General features: G+C 38.3%; 4 protein-coding genes and 1 pseudogene across 8 annotated transcripts; 4 read left to right on the forward strand and 1 right to left on the reverse strand.

The window, feature by feature from the left end:
* Positions 1 to 251: 251 nt before the first annotated feature.
* LOC122081478 lies at positions 252 to 4,443 on the forward strand. Of its 3 annotated transcripts, none has more exons than XM_042648629.1 (3): positions 252 to 533; positions 3,558 to 3,664; positions 4,096 to 4,443. In XM_042648629.1, exons 1-2 carry the CDS (start codon positions 411 to 413, stop codon positions 3,651 to 3,653), a joined length of 219 nt encoding a protein of 72 aa, XP_042504563.1. In that variant the 5' UTR covers positions 252 to 410; the 3' UTR covers positions 3,654 to 3,664; positions 4,096 to 4,443. The 3 variants fall into 3 exon arrangements, with proteins under 3 accessions (XP_042504563.1, XP_042504562.1, XP_042504560.1); XM_042648628.1 differs by having other exon boundaries at positions 4,191 to 4,443; XM_042648626.1 differs by lacking the exon at positions 4,096 to 4,443 and adding an exon at positions 3,945 to 4,089.
* Positions 4,444 to 6,510: 2,067 nt separating this feature from the next.
* On the forward strand, positions 6,511 to 7,558 carry LOC122081947. Its single transcript, XM_042649378.1, has one exon. It carries the CDS (start codon positions 6,609 to 6,611, stop codon positions 7,167 to 7,169), a length of 561 nt encoding a protein of 186 aa, XP_042505312.1. The 5' UTR covers positions 6,511 to 6,608; the 3' UTR covers positions 7,170 to 7,558.
* A 195-nt stretch (positions 7,559 to 7,753) lies between these two features.
* LOC122081946 (beta-carotene isomerase D27, chloroplastic) lies at positions 7,754 to 11,100 on the forward strand. 3 transcript variants are annotated; one of them, XM_042649374.1, is made up of 7 exons: positions 7,778 to 8,407; positions 8,547 to 8,639; positions 9,122 to 9,183; positions 9,503 to 9,609; positions 10,137 to 10,232; positions 10,308 to 10,458; positions 10,826 to 11,100. In XM_042649374.1, the coding sequence occupies exons 1-6, from the start codon at positions 7,976 to 7,978 to the stop codon at positions 10,355 to 10,357; spliced, it is 840 nt and encodes a 279-aa protein (XP_042505308.1). In that variant the 5' UTR covers positions 7,778 to 7,975; the 3' UTR covers positions 10,358 to 10,458; positions 10,826 to 11,100. The 3 variants fall into 3 exon arrangements, with proteins under 3 accessions (XP_042505310.1, XP_042505311.1, XP_042505308.1); XM_042649376.1 differs by lacking the exons at positions 10,308 to 10,458; positions 10,826 to 11,100 and adding an exon at positions 9,304 to 9,415 and having other exon boundaries at positions 7,754 to 8,407; positions 10,137 to 10,157; XM_042649377.1 differs by lacking the exons at positions 10,308 to 10,458; positions 10,826 to 11,100 and adding an exon at positions 9,313 to 9,415 and having other exon boundaries at positions 7,754 to 8,407; positions 10,137 to 10,157.
* Positions 11,101 to 15,586: 4,486 nt separating this feature from the next.
* Positions 15,587 to 17,971, forward strand: LOC122081944 (endoglucanase 1-like). The gene is made up of 7 exons (XM_042649373.1): positions 15,587 to 15,928; positions 16,117 to 16,326; positions 16,407 to 16,607; positions 16,713 to 16,805; positions 16,913 to 17,074; positions 17,154 to 17,265; positions 17,357 to 17,971. Exons 1-7 carry the CDS (start codon positions 15,707 to 15,709, stop codon positions 17,848 to 17,850), a joined length of 1,494 nt encoding a protein of 497 aa, XP_042505307.1. The 5' UTR covers positions 15,587 to 15,706; the 3' UTR covers positions 17,851 to 17,971.
* Positions 17,972 to 18,173: 202 nt separating this feature from the next.
* LOC122081945 lies at positions 18,174 to 23,021 on the reverse strand (annotated as a pseudogene).
* Between the last annotated feature and the right edge of the window lie 1,921 nt (positions 23,022 to 24,942).

The following is a 24,942-nucleotide window of genomic DNA, read 5'->3' on the forward strand; positions in this document are numbered from 1 at the left end:
AAATGCATTATAATCACATTATTTTTTAAAGGCTTATTGACTTATTAAAGGAAAAGTTTTTTTTTTACATCGGATAATTTGGTTATAATTTGGATAAAATTTGATTCGACCGAATTATTTATAAATTTTTAAAAAAACTATAAAATTCGAGAATTTTTTCTTTGATTGGAATTCGGACAGAATTATTTGTAAAATTCGGTAAAATACTGGTCGGCTTATTTGAGAATAATTCGGAGAATTTAATAAGTAGTCCTGATCCTGGGGTTGCGACTTCAAACTCTAGTTTTCTGTCAAGCCCTTCAGCAAACACAATACCTGCACACTTGCATTCTCTTCGCATTTGTTGTTTTTGTCTACGAAGAAAATCAAAGACTCCAATTCTGATCTGATCTGCGGCACAGGAGAAAGTGATGGGGTACGTTCTGAGAGTTAGGTTGGCATCTTTCTTTGCAGGTGCTGCAACAGCGTCAGCTGTTGGTCTATATGTCCTTCAAAAAGATTACAAGGTCGCTCACGAATCCCTCTCTCGGCAGGTTGGTGCTCTCTTTTTCATTTCTTTCAATCATATTGACTTTTACCCTGAATATCTCACACTGGAGTGGAATCCATCTATCTGAAGATGGGTTTTCTTTTCTGTGAATTTATTGAACCAATTTAACTTTTAGCCTCTACCCTTCTCTCGCTCGCTTTGTGTGTTTGTTTTGATTCAATTCCTTTTCTCCTTTGTACTTTGCCTTTCTACGATAGAATTTCGTTATATAGGTCGTGTAGGGGATTGCTATTCATATTATCTGCAGAACCCAGTTTAATAGCTGCTTTTCGTCTTTGGGGCTGCCCCAGTGTCCAATTCTTAAGCCAAGGAGAGGGATTTATCGCAAATGCAAGGAAAGAAATTTCAGATGATGGAAATGTATGCTGCCATCAACAAGTGAAATGTCCTTTTTTTTTTTTTTTCTGGGGAGTCCTTCTGTGAAAGGAGAAACCTGTGGTTATCTGGAATTCCATTTCCATGGAAGGGCTAAAATGGATTTTAGGAAAGGTATTTAGATGTTCCAATTGGGATCAACTTTACCTGCTGCAAGGTACTAAACCGGGTTAGGTTGACCTGGATGGGGCTCTAGGGGCTAGGGCTGACATTTGATGAAGAAATTGTATCTATTAGATTGTATTAGTTTATGTTCAGCAAACACCAGAAAACTTGCAGAATTGTTACAGAAAATCAGAGAAAAGGATGGGTAAGCAGATTTATAGGCCTTAGGCACTCTCATTCGGAAATGTGATATCCTGATGTCGTCAATAGCGTCCCTACTGTTTCAGGGATGGGGATGTCATAAAATTTTGAAAGGTAGAGAAAAGTATAAATATTGATAGGATGATGGCGGAAACCCTGGTGTCTCAACTCTCAAGCAGCAGCTGAATACCCAACGGTGGAGTGGTATGAAATGGGAAACCTGAAAAGATCCCCCTAGGGGGGGTGTTGTATCCGTAGTGTTGCTGATATCGGAGCTCTCTGAATGTTCAAATGGCATCCTAGACAATCTGGCAACTGAAATGGGGAAATTGTTCATCTCAGAGGAAAGAGTCCATTCAAATAATAAGACTTGTTCTAACCAGTTAAATGGATGTCAGGCTCGAAAATCTCACATCCTGAACATCCAAAACAGCATCCACAGCACTGCATCCTTCCTTTTAAGCACTATGTGAAAGCATCATAACTTAAGGTGAGAAAAGCTCCCATGGTCACCATAAATCCCTACAGTCCTTTACTTTGAAATGGTATAGAATGCAAGTGTACACAGACCAGTCTGGTTGTTCCGACTACTGACATTCTAACGTTAACCTGTGTCCTGATAAGTTCGAATCTACAAATTTAGATGACTTCCCTGAACTTGCCACCTCTTGAGGCTACCCTTAAGTCCAATGTGTGTATCCACTGCTTGTTCTGTCCTTTCTTATCTTGCCACTTATCCATCGCGACATCATCATTGTAGCAATATTTGTTCTATACAGCAGAATTGCCACGCTTTCTGCTCCATAAAACATGGCTGGTATTTTATGGTAATTTATGGTGCTCTGATAGTTGAGACATGTCTTTTTATGCCATTACTTTTTAAATACTTCCCTATGAAGGATGATTTTGAATATCGATTCATTAGTAAAAACCCTTCTCCCACTATTGAATTGTCGAAACATGAAATTTGCTCGAGTAATGTAATACATTGGCATAACACTTTCAATTTATATGCATGTTTCTTGGTCCATTAGCTCTTACATTTCCTCCAACACCAAATACTTTAAAACTTTTGTGTCACCTCTTGTGCATGCTTGTTCTGTATGAGATATCACTAAGAACAGAATTGCAAGTCCCTATTTACTGTATGAGATCTTTATTAAGTGCATTAAATTTAGATTACATGGACAATTCTTAGTTAATGTGCTCCCAAGCTCAGTTTTCATGAGTCTGCTTGATCTCAAAATACATTATCTTTCATGGCAAATAACCTCTCTGGTACCTAAGATATATATATATATATATATATATTAAATCTCCACCAAAGATTGGCACATTTCTAGTTGTCTTTGGAGCTCGAAGAATACCAAAATTTAGAAACATAAAAGTGTAGGCCTGTAGGCTATGAAGGAATGGAAAAGGTGAAAATATGATTTTATAGGGAGAAAAAAGTTGGGAGATAATATCAGAAAACCATGAAGTCCAATAAATATCAGCATCTCTTATTGTTCACCTTTGCGAAGCATTTTAATGCTTAGATCTTGACTCTTTGTTCTTTTGAGTGTGAGGAATTTTTTGTTCCAACTGTATTCGATTTCCCAACATTCAAGGCATATCATGTGCAAGGTGAAGGAACTATGTTCTTCTCAAAGGTAGAAATTGAAGTCCCTGTGGTCTGTTATATTGGTAGTAAACTAGTAATAAACGTGAGAATGGTGAGATAGAAAGAAAATGAGTGGGGATGCTTTGCACACACCCTGTTTTTGATAAACAAAATAATTTCTTTAATGAAAACACAGGAATTATCTCCCGATGGTGATTTTATTTTAATTAATAGGGTAATGTTTACTTATGTTGATAGGTAAGTAAGAATTTCATAAAACAAGAAAGTCATTACTTTCGGTAATTAATTCACTCATCAGAATCATTTTACAAAACTGTTCTGGAAAATCAGAAGGATAGATTATATAGGCTCTACATCCCCAGAAGGCATAGACGCAATGTAGTCCGCTGGTTGATTAAGCTCCTTCCAAACATCATGATAATCACTCCAAGGAAGCCTATCCTCCATATCCGAAATCAGACTTCTTCAAATGCTAAAGTGACCCTGGGCTTCACAATTCTATTCTATTTTTATTGTTTTTGGTTGGGTGTTTGGCCTGTTTTATCAAAAACAAGGTATCCTGAGATCATTATGTGAAGCAGCACTCTTAATCTTCTTTGGGACAAATTGTTGATTTGTGGATGAGTTCACATTCTTGTAGCAACCTGAATGATCTGTGTGAAATTATGCCATTCTGCTAACTGCTGAACTTGCTTTCTCCAGATGAAAGGCCTCTATGAGTCTTTGGATGGACGTATCTCAACTCTGGAGAAGTTGAAAGAAGCTGAGGCTCCTCAGCCTGTGGAAGCTGCCGAGTAAATGTCACGGAGGTTTGGTTTGTCGTCTCCTTGAAATATTTGTTCCCAGCATGCCAACTGTGTCCCTTTTTTTTTTTTTTTTTTTTTTTTTTTTTTTTCATTTTTTACAATAATTTCAACCCAGCTGATTTGCATGTGACTTTAGTTGGTGATTATAACTGAAATGAAGATGTTCTGCATACAATTTTGAGCAAGTCTGTATGGGCTAATATTTATGCAGCCATTTGGACAATTAAGCATTTGCCATTATTGTCTGAGTTTGTTTTTTGTTTCCACCATTTCACTGAAACAGTACTTGTAGAAGTTTGAGGTAGTATCAGTACTAAAGAACCCTACCTTCTTGAAAGTCGCGGAGAGAGAAAATCATCCGTCTCACATCTATCTCCATCTGCATAAGGAAGGTGTTTTGAAAAATTGTAACTAGGTGTTTCAATATATGACAGGGCATATGCAATGTACAAATATGAGATAAAAACCCTGGAAAGTTAAGTCCTGCTATTGTGAGCACGGTGGTTGAATATGTATGTTCCATTTGTAGGTGGGTCATTGGTAATCCCATGTTTCTGAGGCTCGATTAGCACAGATCAAGGTGTTGGCTGCCAGTGGAACAATTTGGCATTGGAGTCAAAATCATTTTAGACCTCATATGCTTGTAGTGAGCTGGTTAAGGCGTTTCAGTTTGTTTGGGGAAAATTTTGATACATAATTGTAGAATTGTTAATTAACTCCAACATTGGGAAGGAAGACTTGGTACAAAAATGCTTAATGAGTAAAGGCCTAATTGTTGGTTAGTGCATGAATCTCACAATTCCTCTTTGAGTGAGCTTTAGCTTGGCTTAGGTTTGTCTGGGTATTCTCTGCGCTTTGGGTCTGGTTAACTCAGTTCACTCAAACCCAAATGTTCCAAGTCTGAGCTGGCACTGGTCGGAAACCCTAGTATACCAAAGGGGAAATTCTTCTTGTCTGGATGACCCATTGAAAGAAGATCTTGTCCCATGGCATAGAATGCCCTTGTGTTTTACTCCCTCTTTCACACAAAGATAGTTTTGTTTGAGGTTTGTCATTGTTCCAAATTTTTTGTCCATTTTAAAGACCAAAATATAAAGTTTTGGTGGAATTTTAATAGTGCCTTTATTTAATCATTCATGCATTAAAGACAACCTCATTAAGATGTGGATTTTTTCCCTAACTGGATAGTCTTTTTTGGGATTGAAGGAATGGGATGCATGAGAATTGGATGGTGTTATCTTAATCACCCTACCCAAACAAATGTTATTTATCAGCATATATATGTATTATTTTTAAGTCCCCTAACCCAGTGACGGCAGGATTTAATCCCTAGACTTGGTTACAATAAGGGAAGGCCCCCTTAGGTTGCACCTTTAGCAACTCACATATTGAGAGGGGACAGTTCCTTCCAACATTGTAATAACAAATCAACTGTAGAGAGATGGAGAGTGTTCTTCCGATGTTGAAACAATCATCTGTTGACCTTACCAAAAAGAATGTGATCGTTTGGGATTTAGATTCTCTCAAATGATTTTTCTTCCAACTAAACATATGCATGAAATTTAACCTGAGGGCATGCAATTTCAGGCATGTATGCGTCTAATTGGAGAGCCGTTGGAGGGAGAGCTGCCGGAAATGATCCCAATCTGATATTTTTGCCTTTGCGCAAAAGAATCTTAGGACATGTGTAGAAAAACTATTTGCCACCATAGCTAGCTCTAAATTCAGAGAGAGTTACTCAAGCAGGAGCTTTGTAGGGAAAATTTCCTCAATATTTAAGGCTCCATTTGATTGCAAATGAAATTAAGGAGAAGCAAAAGAATTTCAAACCTAAAATAACTTTTGGAATCAATACCCACATGATTGTATGAATTGCTTCTTTTTATATATATATATATATATATATATATATATCATATTAGTAAAGATACTTCTTAAATATAAAATTTACTTTACTTTTCAAATCCAAGGATTTTTTTAGTAAAAGGATTTGAATGCAAAGTAAAGTGGAATTTAATAACAAAAAATGGAATAAATTGTATTTAGACAAATAACCATGTGGAGTAATTATTACGAAAGTTTATTTTATATAATGTTTGAAAATTTCACTTATTTTATTTATTTATTTATTTATTATTATTATTATTATTATTATTATTATTATTATTATTATTATTATTATTATTATATTTTAACTTTATTTGTAGCCAAAAATAGCATAATGTTTTGTTTGGAGACACCAAGTTTGCGTCAAAATGAGCATAATGCACAAAGACTACATTAGGTATGCATTCTAGTTGATAAATTATTCTGATAATAATTTTCACTATTTTTATCTTCTCAATTGTTTGTGAATTTTTTTCCTAGAGTCCCAAAATGAATCCAAGCTGTCTTCTACCAAAAACAAAACAAAATAAAAATCCAATCTTTCCATTTTCAAGCCTCCTCCCCTCATCTACACCACCGTATTTCCATAGCTTAAAAACCTCGTTGATGGATTGCTAGAAAAACGTTATCTGAGGACACCATGAAAGCTAAAACTGAAGAACCTCAAAATCAATTAACTTCAAACCATAAATCTTAAACCCAATTAACCCTAAACATTGGAAACTTAAATCTAGACCTTACCATCACGTTACTATTATTGTTGCACAATCACCATGCGACCTCTGTTATACACAAGCAACTTGGATTGTGCTATTTGTAGAAGAAAACGAGAGACAAGCGCACCAATGAAGTGTGATAAAGTGCATTATAGTTTGTGTGAGAAGAAGAGAGATAAACAATACTGAGTATACTTTAGCCTTATGTCTCAAAAACACTTATACCCATAATGTATATACTTACACCATATGTGCTGGGTACGCCCTGGCCGGTCTTACATATTAAAGCCCAGGAAGAGTATTAGTTTTGGTTTGGTTTGGTTTACTGAGTCGGGAAATTCGCAATGGAAGTGGCAACCAAGATTGCGGCTTTACCAATCCCAGCGAGACCCAGGCCTTACTTGAACATGTTGAGAGGGAGACGAAGGAAATCCACTTTCCTGTCAGTGACGGACCTGACCCAGCAGCTCAGGTGGTGTGGTGGTGCCTTCGCCGTGTCGGCCAGGCAGCAGCGGAGGCCTAACTGTACGGCGGGCCAAGAGGAAGTTGCGGAAGAGATGGGGGACGTAGGCCAGGCCGTGCTTGCCGCCTTCAAATCGGGGGTTCCAAAGCCCAAGAACTCGAGGATTTCAAGGGAATTAGGAGGAACGGACGAGAGAAGAAGCGCAGGGGGAAGAACGGAGACAGCGCTAAGTGGATCGGATGTCCTGTTGGCATTACAGAGGACGGCGGAGGCTGGGAAGGTCAAGGGCAGTAGGAAGCGGCGGAAAAATGGACGAGGAGGAGTGGCACAAGAGGAGGATGCCATGGACTATAGCAGCGTTCGTCCGTTGAACATAAACAGGGATTGGGGAGTTAAGTTAGACAACCTGGAGAGGCGTCTCCAGGATCTTCTGCAATTTTGACCTTTGAGAATTGGGAGGCTTCGAGAATTTCGGTGTTCAGACCCATCTCTCATTAGTAGTTATTCATCAGTTACTTCCTACCGCAAGGACAAAGACCATGAATCCATGACCACGATTCAATCAATTAGTAAAACCAATGTAGACATTGTTCACCTTCTTCCTTTTTTTTTTTTTTTCCCCTTTGAAATTTGAAATTGATATAGATTATAAACTGAAAGGAAAGATGAAGAACTAAATTGATGGATCATAGATGACCATATTGGCCTGGCATGGCGTTGCTGTTGTAAGTTCTACTTCATCTTCAACCATCATTATTCATTAATCACTGAAAAGAAAAAGAAAAAGAAAAAGAAAAAAAAAGATGCCCCTCCTTGGTCTGGAATTTATCATTTATCCTTCCCAATTGTAAAATTTTTGTGGCTCTAGTTAATCCTGAATCACTGGTGTTCCATGCCATCCAATGGCATTTTGGGTTTGGAGTCCGCGTGGCTTCTAATTGGGCCTCATATAACTAATTCCATTTTTGGTGGTTGTAATTTGGTCACTTCAGAGTTCAGAAACCCAAATAATCTTTTGCTTACTTGTGAAAGAAAAATAAAGGATAATGAAATTCATCTAATCCGGAAGCCAGATTGGAGAAGAGGTGGAACAACTCTAACCAAATGTTATGGTCAGTCTTTAATCCCGAGTGTGAGAAATTGAGATGTTCTCTGTAGTTTGTGCTTTGTAGTGCGAGGGAGTTTGGGGTTGGAAGCCATAAGACTAGAGTTCAGAGAGAGAGAGAGAGAGAAGGATTGATTTATTTCATGGTAGTTCTTATCAACTTGCAAGGGGTAGGGGTAGGATGTCCTCATCCTCCTCCCACTCCCGTTCCCACCATGCTTGCTGGTTATCCACATGGACATCATACGAGTGGGAGATGGAGGAGGCGGAGGAACGGTGACTTTGTGCTCCGATGCGCAATTGCGGAACCATCGGGAGAGCCGGCTCCACTGGGGCAGAAGACACAGTACAGAGATGGGTTATTAGAGAAGGCTTTCATGGCTCTGTTCGCCCGCAAGATGAAGAAATATGCTGCTTCCCCCAACACCAGCACTGCGCTTTCTGCTTGGAATTTCGACTACGACACCTTCGTGGATGTATCGAGAAGGGTAATGCAAGGAAGGTCTCGCTTGCAACAGCAGGAAGTAGTACGAGAAGTCCTCCTTTCTATGCTGCCTCCCGGTGCTCCTGCTCAGGTCCTCTGCTGGTCTCTGTTTTCTTTTCCTTTGATTTTTACCTGGTATTTGGGTTATTACTGCTTTATACAATGTACTTGTGTTGTGTTACTGATCATGGATTCCATCATTAATGAATAAATATTGAAAATTGTTGCAGTTCCGAAAATTGTTTCCACCTACGAAATGGGCTGCAGAGTTCAATGCTGCATTGACAGTTCCTTTCTTCCACTGGTTGGTTGGACCCTCTGAGGTAAGCTTTCTGAAATTTCATGTATTTGGTTCAGTGTTTTAAGCTCCCAACTCACTTGAATTCATAGGCGTCAAGTCTCTAAAAGTGATTCAGGTGACTGAATTCCAAAATTACCATCCAACAACACTGTTCAACTCAAGCTAAGCTTAATTTCGTCTACTTGCCACCAAAAATGTCATTTTTGTTGGATAGGTTTGGATTCACCAGATGTTTACCCCAAGCAACCATGCTTTATGTATTAGATAAAGCTCCATGTTGATTTTGCCAAAAGCAACCATTAGTACTGTGCTTTTCCACTTCCTTATCCTCCTCATTGCTGCCTTGTATTTGATGACCACCAAAACTTAGCTTAAAGATCATGCAACAGTTCCCAATCAATGTCTTTTACCTTTCCAAACCATGCAAAGAAGCTGAAAGTTTGAATTTCAGTTGGTGGATCTGCTTTTGTTTTCGGTTCATACTTAGCCATGAACATCTTTTAGGTTGTGGAAGTGGAGGTAAATGGAGTGAAGCAACGAAGTGGAGTCCATATAAAGAAGTGCAGGTAGGAAATTTTTCTCTTCTCTGGCATAACTTTTCGAATGGCAAGCTGTGGTGGTGATGCTGGCAAAAGTTTGGAGTTCAAACTATCTTCAACAGATTTCATAATTCTTTTCACTTGTAGAATCAACAGTCACTTCCACCAATTACTTCATGCAACTGATATAGATCTAAGCAATTGGCATGGATATTTGTCTCTTAAAAACCTGCCGATGATTCCTTTAACTCAGTGACATGTATGTATTAGTGCCTCAGTAAAGTCTTCATTTATTTTTTATTGTATGGGAACACTAATACAAATTTTATCATTTTGATTCACCAAGGTACTTGGAGAATAGTGGTTGCGTTGGAATGTGCGTGAATATGTGCAAGATCCCTACTCAAGATTTTTTCACCAATGAATTTGGACTTCCCTTAACAATGAACCCAAGTACGCAGCTTTATCTTCCTGAACTGATTTTTGTTACACATTCAATAAAATTTTAAAGGACCTTTAATATATTACCCTGGATTTGGTGCAAAGATTTCGCTTTTTTGCTTATTATTTTCCATTCAAATCTTTCATTACTAGATTCATATAACATTACGAGATTCATATTACTAGATTACCTTTTGCGTATAACTGATTTTTGATTTTCTCTCTTATCTAGTCCACAATTGCCTATAAATTTTGATTTGAAACATTTTCCTGAGACCCAGCTGCTTTGTTCTTTGATATTGTAAGTTCAAGTGGCAGCTCCTTTTGGTCCAGATTCTCTCCAGACTTGTCCCTCTTTGATGCATCATCTAATGATTTTGACCTTGTTACTACAACCTATGTTAAGTCTCTGAACTTTAGTATCTTAGGTCTGTTGTTCCAGAGTTAATTTTTGTTGATTGTCATCCCTTTTTTGCTGTCATTTTGTTTCTCTGTTAACACATTATGGGATTTACCGTGTTGTCAATTTTTTTTTGCAGATTTTGAAGATATGAGTTGCGAAATGGTGTATGGACAAGTGCCACCTCCCTTTGAAGAGGACCCAGTGTCCAAACAGCCTTGTTATGCTAACCTGTGTAAGACATCGAAGTTGCAGTAAATAATGGTATGAGAAAGTCTTACATTTTCTAAATGCTGAAAGGTGTCTGCAGGTTCTGTGGCAAATCCCAGCTCCAGTGTTTGCCCTAAATTACAGGCGTGAAACTATATAATTTTCTACTGGGGAATCTGAAAGAAAATGAGGGTTCTGGAGTATAATCATGTTTATTCACATTGGTCCCGGCTGTTCATCCTTCTTAATAGGTAAACACTCCAATTCCTTCATGTATCTGTAACACTGCCTAGTCCTTTCTCTCTATGCTTTTGCTCAAGTTTGCCATAAATCTAACTGTCCTAGGGGAACAAATTAAATGGGATTATATTGCCACTAATATCAGTATTCAGTTAACTCAACTCAGCTTTATCCAATCTAATTGGGATACGGCCATCTGGATCCTCTTTTGTCAATAAAATCAATATGGCTTGTCGTTCCTATCTTCTCAAAATGCTTTCATTTATTTGAGAACCATCTACAAATATGAATACATGGGTTTCTTTGGGCACTCATTAAGAAATTAAAGCTTAAGGTCTTGTAGGAAGAAACTTTAATGTTGTTTTCTTGATGACCCAGGTGACGGTCTCACATTCTACATCGAAAGGAAGCAATGGTACAGATGCGCTTGTTGAATTTTATCTCCAACTTCTTTTCCCTTCTCATTACATTGGCTTACATTTGGTTACTGGAGGGAACGTTTGTATCCTCCAAAAGGTTGTAAATGGATGCATGTCTAATTCATCTCTTATAGATTGAATATATGGATGATTAGAACTGAGTCTTAAATGTATAAGAAATGATAAGGTATACCATATTAATATACGTTCCTGTTGATTCAGACAAGTTTTTCACAAGATCCGTGTTAGATGAATTATTAGATAGTTTAATATTTATTCTTCTCACCAGCCGATGCTTAATACAGACTAACGGTAACAAGTGCTTCTAGCATGGGAGAAGGGAAAACTACATGATTACCCACTTATATGTTTCCTTTTACAAAACTATCCAACTTGTGTTTTAGTTAACAAAAAAATACAAAATCATGTTTGAGTTTACAAAACTACCCAATACACTGATTCTCCTCCATCGACCTACATTTTTAGACATTTTTACCCTTGACCTGCCCTCCACCCCCATTCTCTCCTCTTCTTCCTTCAACTATGAGATTGCCTACAATCCGGTCCCCTACCGTGCCAGCCATCTCATATCTCATGGCCGAACACCTCGCCCGCCTTGCCATCATCATCAACGATGCCAACATGAAAGGCATACATGCCGACCACCCTCGGAGCAGCTCCCCCTCACTGCTTCTACCAACATGACCCACCTCCTCTTGCCCACCGAAGGCCGATCGTCCATAAGAGCCTCTCTTTCTGAATTCATTCCCGTTGCTAACGACTACCCACATTTGTTGCTGAGTATGAACAAGGCTATCTAAATTCCGTGTGCAGTCAATTTTCAATTGAGTTTCAGGTATCCATAGTAATCAATTTCCGGTCAGATCTTTCAAAACTGCATCAAAAATCCGATCCCAAAAACTGACAAACATTTTAGCACGTAACGCATGCACACCGCAGGGAGGAAAAAGATAAAAGAAGAGATAAACTGGAGAGAACTCAGAGAAGGGTCTCTGATAACTAAGAAAAACCCATATTTCTTCCTTTGAGATTCATGGATTTGACCCCCTTTTCCTTCTTTTTATTCTCTCTCTCTCTCTCTCTCTCTCATACCTTTTGGAGGAGCTTGAAAAAAACAGAGCCTTGTTAGAAGAAGTTGGAAAGAATATCGTCGGAGTCGTTTGTCGCAGACTACCACTGACCTTTCCTGAGCAGACATTGACGATCGCCCAATACAGCAGACCTTTCCTGAATAGAGCACTGACGATAACTCTCTCTCTCTCTCTCTCTCTCTCTCTCTCTCATACCATTTGGAGGAGCTTGAAAAAAACAGAGCCTTGTTAGAAGAAGTTGGAAAGAATATTGCTGGAGTAGTTTGTCGCGGACTACTGCTGACCATTCCTCCTCTTGCCCACCGAAGGCCGATCGTCCATAAGAACCTCTCTTTCTGAACAGAGCACTGACGATAACTCTCTCTCTCTCTCTCTCTCTCTCTCTCTCTCTCTCTCTCTCTCTCTCTCTCAACACCAGAAAATAACAAAGACAGAGATCTCTCGATGGTGGCGGAGGTGATTGTGGCCCAATGGTGGCAGTTGTATGTTGAAGGGAAGGAATTAAGGGTGAAAATATCAAAACATGTAGGTGGATGGACGAGAGTCACTGTTTTGGGTAGTTTTGTAAATCCAAACATGATTTTGTGTTTATTTGTTGACTGAAACACAAGTTGGATAATTTTTAAAATGAAAACCCAAAAGTGGGTAATTATGTAATTTTCCCAACAAAGAAATATGGTAACTATTGTGACCCCGGGGTTCTTTTCACTTGTTCCCTACCAATGTGTGTGTGTGTGTATATATATATATATATATCCTGATATCAGGGTATCTTGTTAGCATACCTATCATTTTCCCATTTTTTTTGGGAGGGGGATAGGCATGATAGCAGGATACCTAGGTATCAGGTATGCTAGCAAGCCTATATTGTTGGATTAGAAGGATCAAATCTACACCATTGAGTATTTGTTGTTTTACATAATCTACCCAGTCCCGACACTCTACCGTCGCTCTTTTTCTCCCTCACTATTTCCAGCAATCATACCTTTCCCCTTCCTCTCGGTCTCCAATGCCGTTTTCCTTCCAAAAAATTCCTCAATCCACCTGCCACCCCAAGATCCATTGCTCACATATCGAATTTCAGCTCAAATGGAATTTTCATATGGCAAACTACCATTGAAAAATCTATAAATTTTACATAGGTGCAAGGGACTACCAAGTGAGTGCATGATGATGCATACGAAGGTATGACATCACTTGGGGGAAACTGTTGAATTTAGGTCTGAAATTCGATATGCCATCTATCAAAACCATTTCCTAGATATTTATATTTAGATTCGAGTTAGATGTCCCAACTAGAAACCCCCTTACCTGGACTACCGACTGGAGAAACTTTCTTCATGTTGATCGTGAGCGTGTAAAATTAGCCCATTTACTGGCTTCTTACACTTCTAGATTTTCTGTTTCTTGGGTTGCCTTTTTCTCCCCTCCTTCCTGTTTTGTAAATTTTCCTTTCAGTGGGAGTTTCTCTTGTGCTGTTTTCTCTTGATAAAATTTTCAGTTTCTGAATGAAAAAAAAAAAAGAAAAAACAAAAAATCTATTAAAGGGGTTGAAGACTAAAAATAATGCCACATCAAAGTGGGGTCTTCTTAGTTCTCACATGAGTTGAATTAAAAAAAATAATAATAAATAAACTAAAATAAAATAAAAGCTGGCCCCAAGGATTGAAAAATCCACCAAATCTTTTGAAGGGCGGAAATGCCAACCGTCCCAAGTTCAACCGGTTAGATCCCACATCAGTTGTGAGTAAAATCTCCATTTCATTTACATACCTTTTAATAGAATAGAATTATGAGACGGAAATCTAATACAACCAACAAAGGAAAATATTTCATCTCCTTTAATGGAAGGGAACATAACTTTAGTCTGACTTGAATATCTAGAGAATGATTTGGATTGATCACTACCACTTCACTCTCACATGCATTTTTTTTTTTTAATTTTTTGGATGAATAAATAAATATATTAAATCCCAAGGGAAGGAAAAAAATTACAAGGCAAAGATGCTAATCAAAACGAGGACAATAACTAAAGTACTATTGGATCAACAAAAAAATAAAAAAAATAAAAAATTTGGCCAAAGAACAATCAAATTTGGAACAAAAAAATCACATTGCATTAGGTTTACGTTGAACGAAGAAAATAAGGCGCAAACCTAATACGGTGACTCTTCAACTTGTGAGTGTCTTCTCAATGAAGCTCCTCCTCTTTTAGCTTCAAATTTGAAATTTTCTCTATATTTTCAACATGTTAGATTAGCTCTTCTATCTCTTTCTCCTTTGACTCTTCCTAGAGATCAAGTTAAAGAAGTTGCATACGAGTCTATGAAGGAATTATTTTTCCTCATCTGAATCCATCTTATTATCAGGTGAAAATGCCATAGATTTTGAAAGCTCCTCAGAAGAAGCAACTACTGAATAATATTATCAGCCTTAAGATTTAAGTTACATTGAAGATTGAAGGGCGAGTGACCATCTTCTTTTTTTTATCTTCCTTGTGCTTGAGGATCGGAAAGGGAGGTGTGCACCATCTTAGTACTCTATACACCATCCACCATCCACGTAGTCGTAGACCTTTTAATACTTTGTTTTCATATACATACCACACGTCATTGAACTGTTGAGGTCTCCCTGGCCCTGGCTGATAGCCTGATACTATACATTTTTCTGTTCTTGCTGTGACGACTCAGTGATGCAGATTGGGCCTCCATCACTCAGGTAATAGTAGGAGACGTGATTGAGCCGTTGAGGCCGGCATGAACCCGTGAGGACGTCGATCATGGTGAAAATTTTCCACAAACGCCAAAACCGCCTCCAAGTCTGAACACCAAAATCCAACGTTCAATCCAAAATTCCCATCCCCAGTGGAACGATTCCCCAATCCAAGCCTCTTATTTTGGCTATACTTCAGTATTGGATACTTTTTGACTTTCCAGTTTTAATTGAAACTTGCAAGTAATCTTCAATTAATTTTTCTGAATTACTATTTAATTTTACCCACAAATAGTAATCAATCAATCTGGGTTCTGGCAATTCTGGGTCTCTTGCCCAATCTGAACCTGCTCCCTCTGCCTCAAGCTTCGACCCTCAAATCAAGGCAATAATTAAGTAATAAACATTAGGCTAATCTAGACTTGGGAGAGCAGAGCTTGGTGTGAAAACTCATATGTGAGTGATAATCAGGTTTCAGAATCATCTGCTTGGATATGGTTACTTGAGAATTTCAGGATGACGGTCATGCGAAAAATATTGAGAAGTCCCAATCTTGTTTTCCTCCCCGTGAATTTGAAAGAGAACCTTTTTGGAGGCACGGGAGTCAGACATTAGAAGAAATAAGAATCACGTTTTGCTCCATTGGTCCACATCCTTTTCAGCCTTTTTGACATTAATAAATTATCAGGGATAACGTTTTTCTTGTCGTCCTCATCCCCTCAGACAAGAATTTCTGGTTTGGCGCAGTTGATCCCGTGATCAATTTCAATTTTTCCCTCCCTCATCTCCCTCTCCCCAAAACCGTCACACATGCACTTCCATACCTGATCCTAACGACCAAGAACTCTTTTCCTTAACTTCCGCTTCTTTTTTTTGTCTATAAAATGGCATCCCCACTTCGCTACTACCACCACTAAAGCCCCTAAGCTAAGCCCACTTCCCTTCGTGTCAGTAAATACTAGACTCACTAATAACTTCTCTAAGGGGAGGGAATTAAGTCCTAGTGAGAGAATATAATGGCTCTCACAAAACAAGTTTCTCCAATCCTCCTGCATCTCCTTTGCCTGACCTTTTGGGTGCTTCTGTTGTGTTGCTCTGCCTTCAATTCCAATGATTATGCTAATGCTCTAGAGAAATCCATTCTCTTCTTTGAAGGCCAACGATCAGGAAAATTACCTTCTGATCAGCAACTCACATGGAGGGGCAATTCCGGGTTATCCGATGGCTCCTTTTATCATGTACTTAAAGACTCAAATTTAACTTTGTTTTATTTACTTCCATGTCATTCATGAATCATAATCAGATCAGTGAGAATGGATGACAATTATATTTCTTTAGGATGTTAATGATATGGGCATTACTCATTTCTATGAACTTAATGGTTCTAATACCAATTTTTTCTTGTGGTGGCTTACGTACATTCCAGGTGGATCTGGTAGGTGGATATTACGATGCAGGAGATAATGTCAAGTTTGGTCTGCCTATGGCCTTCACGACCACAATGCTGGCATGGAGTGTCATCGAGTTTGGTAGCTCCATGAAGGATCAGATTCAAAATGCTCAAGCTGCTATAAGATGGAGCACAGATTATCTTCTGAAAGCATCAACTGCCACCCCAGCCACCTTATACGTTCAAGTATGCCAAACCTCAAATTGTGCTCTCTCTCTCTCTCTCCCTCTCTCTCAACTACTCTGGTTTCTCTGTTGGTATTGCAGGTTGGAGAACCCAACATGGATCACCGGTGCTGGGAGAGGCCTGAAGACATGGACACACCTCGTAATGTATACAAGGTTTCTACGCAAAATCCGGGATCTGATGTCGCTGCAGAGACTGCAGCTGCATTGGCTGCTGCTTCTATTGTGTTCAAAGACTCCGATCCTTCTTACTCTACCAAATTGTTAAAAACCTCCATTGAGGTGATTATAATTAATCCCACACCTTTTGTTGTTTCCACCTGCAGTTGATTTATGCTTCAGCCCTCAAAATTGGTGGGTGTAAACAAGATTACTGTGATAATGCAGGTCTTCGACTTTGCAGACAGATACAGGGGATCTTACAGTGACTCTCTCAGTTCTGTCGTGTGCCCGTTTTACTGCTCTTACTCTGGATACCATGTGAGTGACACGCCATGAGAATAATCATGTGCACTGAACCCCCCCCCCCCTCCCCTGGTGGTTGAAAGTTTAGGGGAAAATTTTCTGATCCTAATTCTATTCAACAGGATGAGCTTCTATGGGGAGCTTCATGGATCCATAGAGCCTCACAAAACAGTTCATACTTGGCTTACATCCAATCCAACGGCCACACGCTTGGTGCAGACGAAGACGACTACTCATTCAGTTGGGATGACAAGCGAGTCGGAACCAAAATCCTTCTCTCCAAGGTTTTTATCTTTCCCCACTTCCTTCCCCTTTCATGATTTGAAAATCATTGTTGCTGAGCTTTACCTTCTTTGAGCACAGGACTTCTTGGAGAAGAGATTGGAAGAATTTCAGTCATATAAAGTACATGCAGACAACTACATCTGCTCTCTGATCCCTGGAACATCCAGTTTCCAGGCCCAATATACACCAGGTTGAAGAGCTCTCTCTCTCTCTCTCTCTTTCTCTCTCAAACTTTCAATGTATGTTTAATCCTTGACTGCGTGACTATTTATGCTTAATAGGGGGACTTCTCTACAAAGAAAGTGAGAGCAATCTCCAATACGTTACCTCCACAGCTTTCCTCCTCTTGACATATGCGGAATATCTGAGTTCGAATGGTGGGGTTGCGTCGTGTGGGACCTCAACAGTCACAGCTGCAAACCTCATCTCACTGGCAAAGAAGCAAGTGGACTACATTTTGGGCCAGAACCCAGAGAAAATGTCATACATGGTGGGGTTTGGGGAGAAGTACCCGCAGCATGTGCATCACAGGGGCTCCTCCTTGCCATCTATTCACGCACACCCTCAACATATCGCCTGCAATGATGGGTTCCAGTATCTATACTCCAGCTCCCCCAATCCAAACATCCTCGTTGGAGCAGTGTTAGGCGGTCCTGATAATAAAGACAGCTTCTCCGATGACAGGAACAACTACCAGCAGGCTGAGCCAGCCACTTATATTAATGCACCACTCGTTGGTGCTCTTGCATTCTTTGCAGCAACACCGACGACTTAACTCTAGCTGAATTGAACATGATCTAAAGACCCAATGAGAGAAAATTACTATTAATATATAGATTGATGCCACCAAATTTCTCTAATGAATGCACTCATCATAATAGAGAACTTTCAGTCAACCAATTTCTCCAATATTATCATCACAAACAAAGAATGAATCCAGACAACTCAATCAAACCCAGATGAAAGACCACAGTGTATCAACAACAGTCTAGGAAGGTTCCAGTGTGATTATTCTTTTTCTTATTTCTTGGGTAACATAATCACAAACAGCCCAGAGGACTGTGCTGGAGTGGGCCAGTTAGTGTAACCAGGTTTGGCAGGAAATGGTGTCTTTCAGTTCCTATAAAGTTGACAAAACCAAATAAGAACCTTAAAATCAATATCCGGCCAGGTTTATAGAACTATGGACTTCAAAATGGGAATGAAGTTGGTTTCTTTTTTTCGGTCAAAGAATGAAGTTGGAAATTAAAGCACTGGAAAATGGAAGTCTACAAGAACATCCCACACCCCCATACTTTCCTTCCTGACCACCCTTGGTCCCTAATTTTGTTAATGCTTCGTTCATTTCCTAATGACAATCACGTGAAAAGGATACTTCTCAAGCAATGCCCCATTTTTTCAATACTGAAATTAGCTGATAATTTTACCTAAATATTAGGTAAAAGCCACATGAAAGGAAAATGTTTCAGTTAAATCCTATTAGGATTTTTTAATACTCATTTTACCAGGTAATTTTCCTTTTTTACATCGGTTTTTACCTTCAACAAACGAAGCCGAAGAGAATTTCACAGGAATACCCTCGTCAGTTTTCACCTCTCTCTCTCTCTCTCTCTCAAATTTTGAGTTTGAATTGTCTATCCTACAAAAATGTCCCCCTGCCCTATATCACTGGCTGCTCAAATAGAAAAATCCATTAGATTAAAAGATAATAAATTTATATGAAGGATAACAATAATAGCCAGTTTAACTTACCTGCTGAAATCCAGTAGCAGCACCATATCCTGTGCCTAGAGTTCCATATGGATTCCCCACCAAACCATAACCAGCACAAGGTAGGTGATTTGGGATAACTGCCGGTTTATAGGAATAAGCAGCATCACTTTTCTTGTCCTTCTGAGGCTTAGCAAGGGAAACATCTAGTATTTGGCCTATAGGGCAGATCAGCAAATTAATCCATCATAACATAGAGAGCAATCATGATCAAGAAGAAATCTAGCAATCAAGGGGCAAGTTGAAAATCTTTCCTAGTATACAGCTTGCATAGAAACTTTTTTCCCATTTTATAAGATAAAAATAACAAGAATACTAAGGCTTTCAACAAAAATGTGCTCTCTACCCTACATAGCAGGCACACAATGAGATTAGCACACACCATTGAATGGATAACAACAAAATATCCACCTAGGCCAAACAAAAAATCCATATCAGATTATTCTAGTCCATTTTCTCTGCAACCATCCACACCATTTTCCCGTGATTCAGAAGTAGTCAAGACATTGGATCTTATCATGAGGATATTACGACCGATTTTGGCAGAAAAGTGGAATCAAACATTCCTACATGTGCCATTGGTACCATAGCCAGCAGCCATACCCCTTTCATGTCAGCTCAAATGGTCTCTTAACAATTGTAAGTCAAACTCCAAAGACATTCTTGAAGAAAACAAATAAGACATAAGATTACTTGTGACAGAAGGACGTCCAATTTCAGTTCTTCGCTGGATGAACTCTCCTCATTGGCAGATCCTTGATATAACAGTTAACTCTTAAAATGGGGCTTCATTAATGGACTCTTTGATGAAAAACACCTCATTCCGTTGGAAGCCTAGGTCGTGCAATTCCATGGCAGATCACTAAGGATGATACCTATCCCCTCCAACAGAGTGGGATTCATGATGAATTGTATGTAGGCATTACTGCTTTGTATGTTGCTCTCTCCCATTTGGGGGCCTCTCATCAATAATTGGTGGTTGTTCATCTAAAGAAAATGTAACTTCTCATACAACTATCTAATAAGCTGAAACAAACATTCAAGGCTTCAAGCAATTGATACAACAGGGGGTGAAAATTGCTTCTAAAAGTTTGTCATATTTGTGTATCACAAATACTGGCAGCATGTAGAAGAACATTACCAGAAATTTCATATTTTTCAGTTTCTTTAACAGCCTTCAGTGCACTTGACCTTTCTGCAAAATGGATGAATCCATACTCCCACTTGCTCTGCCCAGCTTTAGCAGGAGGCAGAACGACTTTGGCGACTTCCCCATGCCGCTGAAACAATTCCTTCAATTGCTCAGAGGTAGTGTTGTCAGGCAAGTTTTTCACATAAAGAGCCTTCACCTGAGATATTCCAACAGAAGTGCAGAGACTAGTTTAGTTTATCATGCACCAACTGCTTAACATTTGGCAATAGGAGGCATAAATTGAAAACAAGAAAACATCTCCAAGATTTTCCGCACAGAGACATGGGTTTTCTAAAAGACAAGAAAAGTTCCATGAAAGTATCCACAAAATTACCCATCTTGCTGCACCTTTGATTTGTCACAACCAGTTCAAGATATTGGTTTATACATGAATTTCCAACACCATTTGTCTACTTGTACAGAGGTGAGGGTGGAGAGAAAGGGAGAGGAAGAGGCAAGGAATTTTTACACTCAGAAGTGGCGAAAACAGATATCAAAGACTTTTTTTTAGAAAAAAAGGAAAATAAAACATAAAACTCAGACAAAGATAAGATAAAGAAAAAACTAAATGGATACAATAGAGGAAAGAGAAAATGCACCCGATGTATAGAGAAACTAGGTTCAACAATTGTATGACTTCCCCCTCCCTTTTAAACAACTTTAAGTGCCTTTTTCTTTTTTTCTTTGACAAATTATTTGAACTATTTACTACACAATACAAGCAACTATCCATATACATATGCACTATGGTAAGTCTTGCAAGAAAGTTGCCATACTCTTCACAGTCTATAAAAACATTAGTATATAAAATTCCCTTCTGATTTATAATTTTCCCTCATTCTGGATAGTCTAAAGTCTAAGCTTGACTTAATGCAGGTTTTGCAGCATTATTTAGAATGAAAATCAAAAGTCAATATAAGAATCCGCTTAACGCAACTTCTTTAAGTTATTTAGCAGGGTCAACAACACTAAGAATACTTGCAACAGATGCCTAACTTCAACAAAAGAAGCAAATGTTTTAGACAATTCAAGCAGCCACTTGGTTAATTCACAAACCATAGTTATGCTAAGGTTTTTTATAAGGAAAAAAAAAGCTACGAAGCTACATTTTACTCCTCTCATATTATAGTTTTAGATCAGCAGGGAATAAATGATTATAATCACCAAATACATTTACTCAAAGCTTTTGTTCATGGGGTCGGGTTTTGGGTCCATTACATGTACGGGGTTAAAATTGTAATTGCATGGGGATTAGGGTTTACTATATATTGTCTCCGTGTGGAAAACCCTAGACACAAGCAAGGGGAATCACATTGTGAAGCGGAGAGTGGTGAAGAGAGTTTTTCTGGTTTAGTGAAAATCTCTAGTTCTCTCATGTGGATGTAGGCATTCATGCCGAACCATGGTAAATTCCTCGTGTCACGTGTGATTGTTTGCTTGGTTTCTCCCTCGTGGTTGTGCATTCGTTCCCAACAATAGGTATTTTTATTTTTTTCCAAATAACTTATAATATATAATGAAAAAATATAACAAAACATATTCTTAAATTACAACCATATGATGTATCTAGCCTCTAGCGGTGTATCAAAATACAACTAGGATTGGAAGATTGGAGAACTTCAAGTTATTTAATCAAAGCATTTTACCTGGGCTGCAGCAGAAGAATCAGGTGCACTCTTAGGATCAGCCCAGCTGACAGTTGGAGTGTTGCCATCTAGCTTAAAATTCACATTTGACATTTTTTGTAGAGCATAATCAGCACATGCATTATTGTAATACTCAATGAATGCAAAACCCAGGTCGCGGCTCAGATTTTGGGATCCTATAAATACCAGACAACAAAGCATGTAGTTACTAGAAGATGGGGATTTCCTTCTTAATGATAAGTTAGTGGGAGTTTTCAGTTGAACAAGAGAACTGCACCTTCAATAGTTCAATGTTTGCACCTTCAATAGTTCAATGTTTTCAACTCCTCGACCATTCTCCTCAATGACTTTTCTAAGTTCAGCCTCTGACCAGCTCTTTGGGATGTTGCCAATGACCAAACTGTGTTTAGATTGAGAGAGTGAACACCTTAAGGTTCTTCCCTGTAAATGCCAAGGGGAAGGGAAAATCACACAGATAAAATTGTGAAGTAAAAATACGACAGCACAGACCATAGAGTGACCAAGCCCATGACCAAAATAAGAATTAGGCTTACCTTAAATTCTTTGTTATGGAGCTCTTCAATGGCCTTTTGAGCAAAATCCTTCGATTTAAACGTTACAAAAGCATAACCCTTACTTTCTCCTCTGTCGTTATCCTTCACCAGCCTTATCTGCAATATTACTACTTACAATTACAAAGATGGGATGCCACCAAAGAAGAGCACAAATTCCAAATGCACAAAAGTTTATATTACTAACAATTAGTGAGATAGAACACCATTAATAAAGAAAGAGAGCACGGGAGTATAAATGCCATGCATAAAAAATTTACAATTCTCACCTCTGCAATATTTCCAGTTGGTTCACAGAGCTCCCTCAAATCATCTTCCGTGACTTCTCGAGGAAGGTCACCAATAAAGATCTTAGAACCATGAGCAGGAAGGGCAAGAAGCTCCGCAAATTTCTCTTTGTCCTCTTCATTGATAGGAGGGTCAGGCTTCTCCCCATCCTCCGCGGATGCAACAGCATGGTAAACTTCATTGGTTTCCAAAGATGGAAGAACATTTCCGCTATCGGTTTTTGAAGCCTCTTGCTCCTCATCTGCATGTTCATCCTCACCACCTTCAACTCTGTCCTCCTCTGTTGGTTCTTCAACATCATCATCCATCATCTCTTCAATATAGTTGTCACCATCAATATCCACCTGCTCCTCAGTTTCCACAGGGGGAGGATCCTCAGCCATGGCTCCTCAGATCCCACTGGTGCGTTCTACCACCATCTAAACCACCTGCAAACTTGCACGACAACTGTGGGGGATTCACAGAAGCCAGGAGCATTTCCATAATACAGGGATATGGATGGGAGGTGGATGAGAATAAAAACATAAGGCCAACAGGATTTGCAGAGTAACAATAACTTTGATGAGATTTGGGCAACATGAGTTATGCTCAGAGAGAAAACTGGCAGATTTACGTTAATGGGTCGATTTAAAAAAAAAAAAAAAAATGATTTAAACAGAGAATAGGCATGAGCTGAGAAAGACGAATATTTAACAAAGTTGATCCCCACTGGTGCAAGAGGGAGAAGAGAGTTTCTCACCGTTTAGACAAATATTGCATCTTAAAACATCATAATTCTAACAACTACATCAACATGATAACAAACTTCTATTCAGAAAAAAATTTGAGGGGGAAACACCAATTAAAGTCAGAAGATGCAAAATTACGAAAGAAAAAAGTGAAAATTAAATTCAAAATAAAATCAAATAATGACAAAATCAAACCTACTGAAAATTCACGATTAAACAAATATTAGAATAAGGGATTTTTATTTTTTTTCAGTGCAGAACAACATGAAAAAAACAAAAACATAAGAGGAAACCCAGCTTCAGTCAAAACCCTAATAGACGAAAGTAATGTAAAAGGGGAAAAAGGGTGAAGATTCTATTGTGTAAATCAAATTTAACTAGAAATAGCGAGATGAACTATACCAAATATTAAACAATAAAAATTGGATGAATCCATTCAAAATGAAATGAACAATCTGGCTGGATGAACGTTTCAAAAAAATAAAATGTATACATTTATATAAAGAACAAAAATTAGATTTAGATAAATAGTGAGGCTTTGCTTTTACCGGATATAAGAACTTAGATTCAGTTCAGTTTATGTTTTTTGGACTCTTTCTTTCGTCTTTGTTTTCTCTCTCTCTCTCTCTCTCTCTCTCTCGTGTTGGTAGAACGTTGTCTGACGACTATAAACGATAAACTATTCAGGGAGGAAACAACTAAACCGTGACACTATTCGCGAGTCTGCACTGTGACTCCCTCATTCACTGTTCGTTACTTCATTTGGCAAACGTGTTCACCTTACAGGGTTATCTTAAAACTCCCACCTCCGACCTCCCACGACTTAAATAAAAATTTAAAAAAAAAAATCTATTTTTTTTGTGGATACTTTCTTTTGCTTCCATTCGCTCTCCTGCATGCATAGGAATCGCATTTTTTCATGGGAAACATTGCCTGATAAACTTTCTAGACTGCATATGCTATGCTAGCACCACTTTGTATTAATCTCTACTCCTACATGCGTTAGCGTATGCTACTTAATTGGATAAGGAATTTAATCTTTTTTTTTTTTTTTTTCTCTTTCTTTATCACTATATTTTGTGGAAATCCTTCCCTGATCATGTGAATTTATTATTCCTTGAATAGTCATTGGTGTGGTTTTGGGAAATTTCTCCACACTAGGAGCATATACGCACCATCTCATAAAATAAAAATATATCATATAATTAATATAGGAAAAAAAGATCTTGTATTCCCTCATAGAGGTGTGAAAATCTAACTCGAACCAATGAAATCAAATCAAATTAAAACTTATATGAGCTTATTAATGAGATTTTATGAGATCAAAACTTAACTAGACCGTATCGAAACCTATAAAACATTGAATCAAACTTAAAAAATGGAATCAAAATCAATATAATCCGATAAATAATTGATATCCACTGAAATTAAAAATAATAATAATAATAATAATTAAAGTTATTTGAGTCATATGTGATTATGGGAATTAGCATTTAGAACATTTTGAAATAAGAGCAACTTAATAATAGAAGGTTGGGGTTTCTTGGTAGTCGCTATTTAGTTTACTTGCATTTATGGCCACTTGGTAGGTTTTTTTTTTTTTTTTTTTTTTTTAGAAAACCACATGTAGGTTTATGTGATTGAATATTTAGCTCACAGTGTTCGATGGAT

Source organism: Macadamia integrifolia, chromosome 6, assembly GCF_013358625.1.
Source record: "Macadamia integrifolia cultivar HAES 741 chromosome 6, SCU_Mint_v3, whole genome shotgun sequence".
Classification (NCBI taxonomy): Eukaryota; Viridiplantae; Streptophyta; class Magnoliopsida; order Proteales; family Proteaceae; genus Macadamia; species Macadamia integrifolia.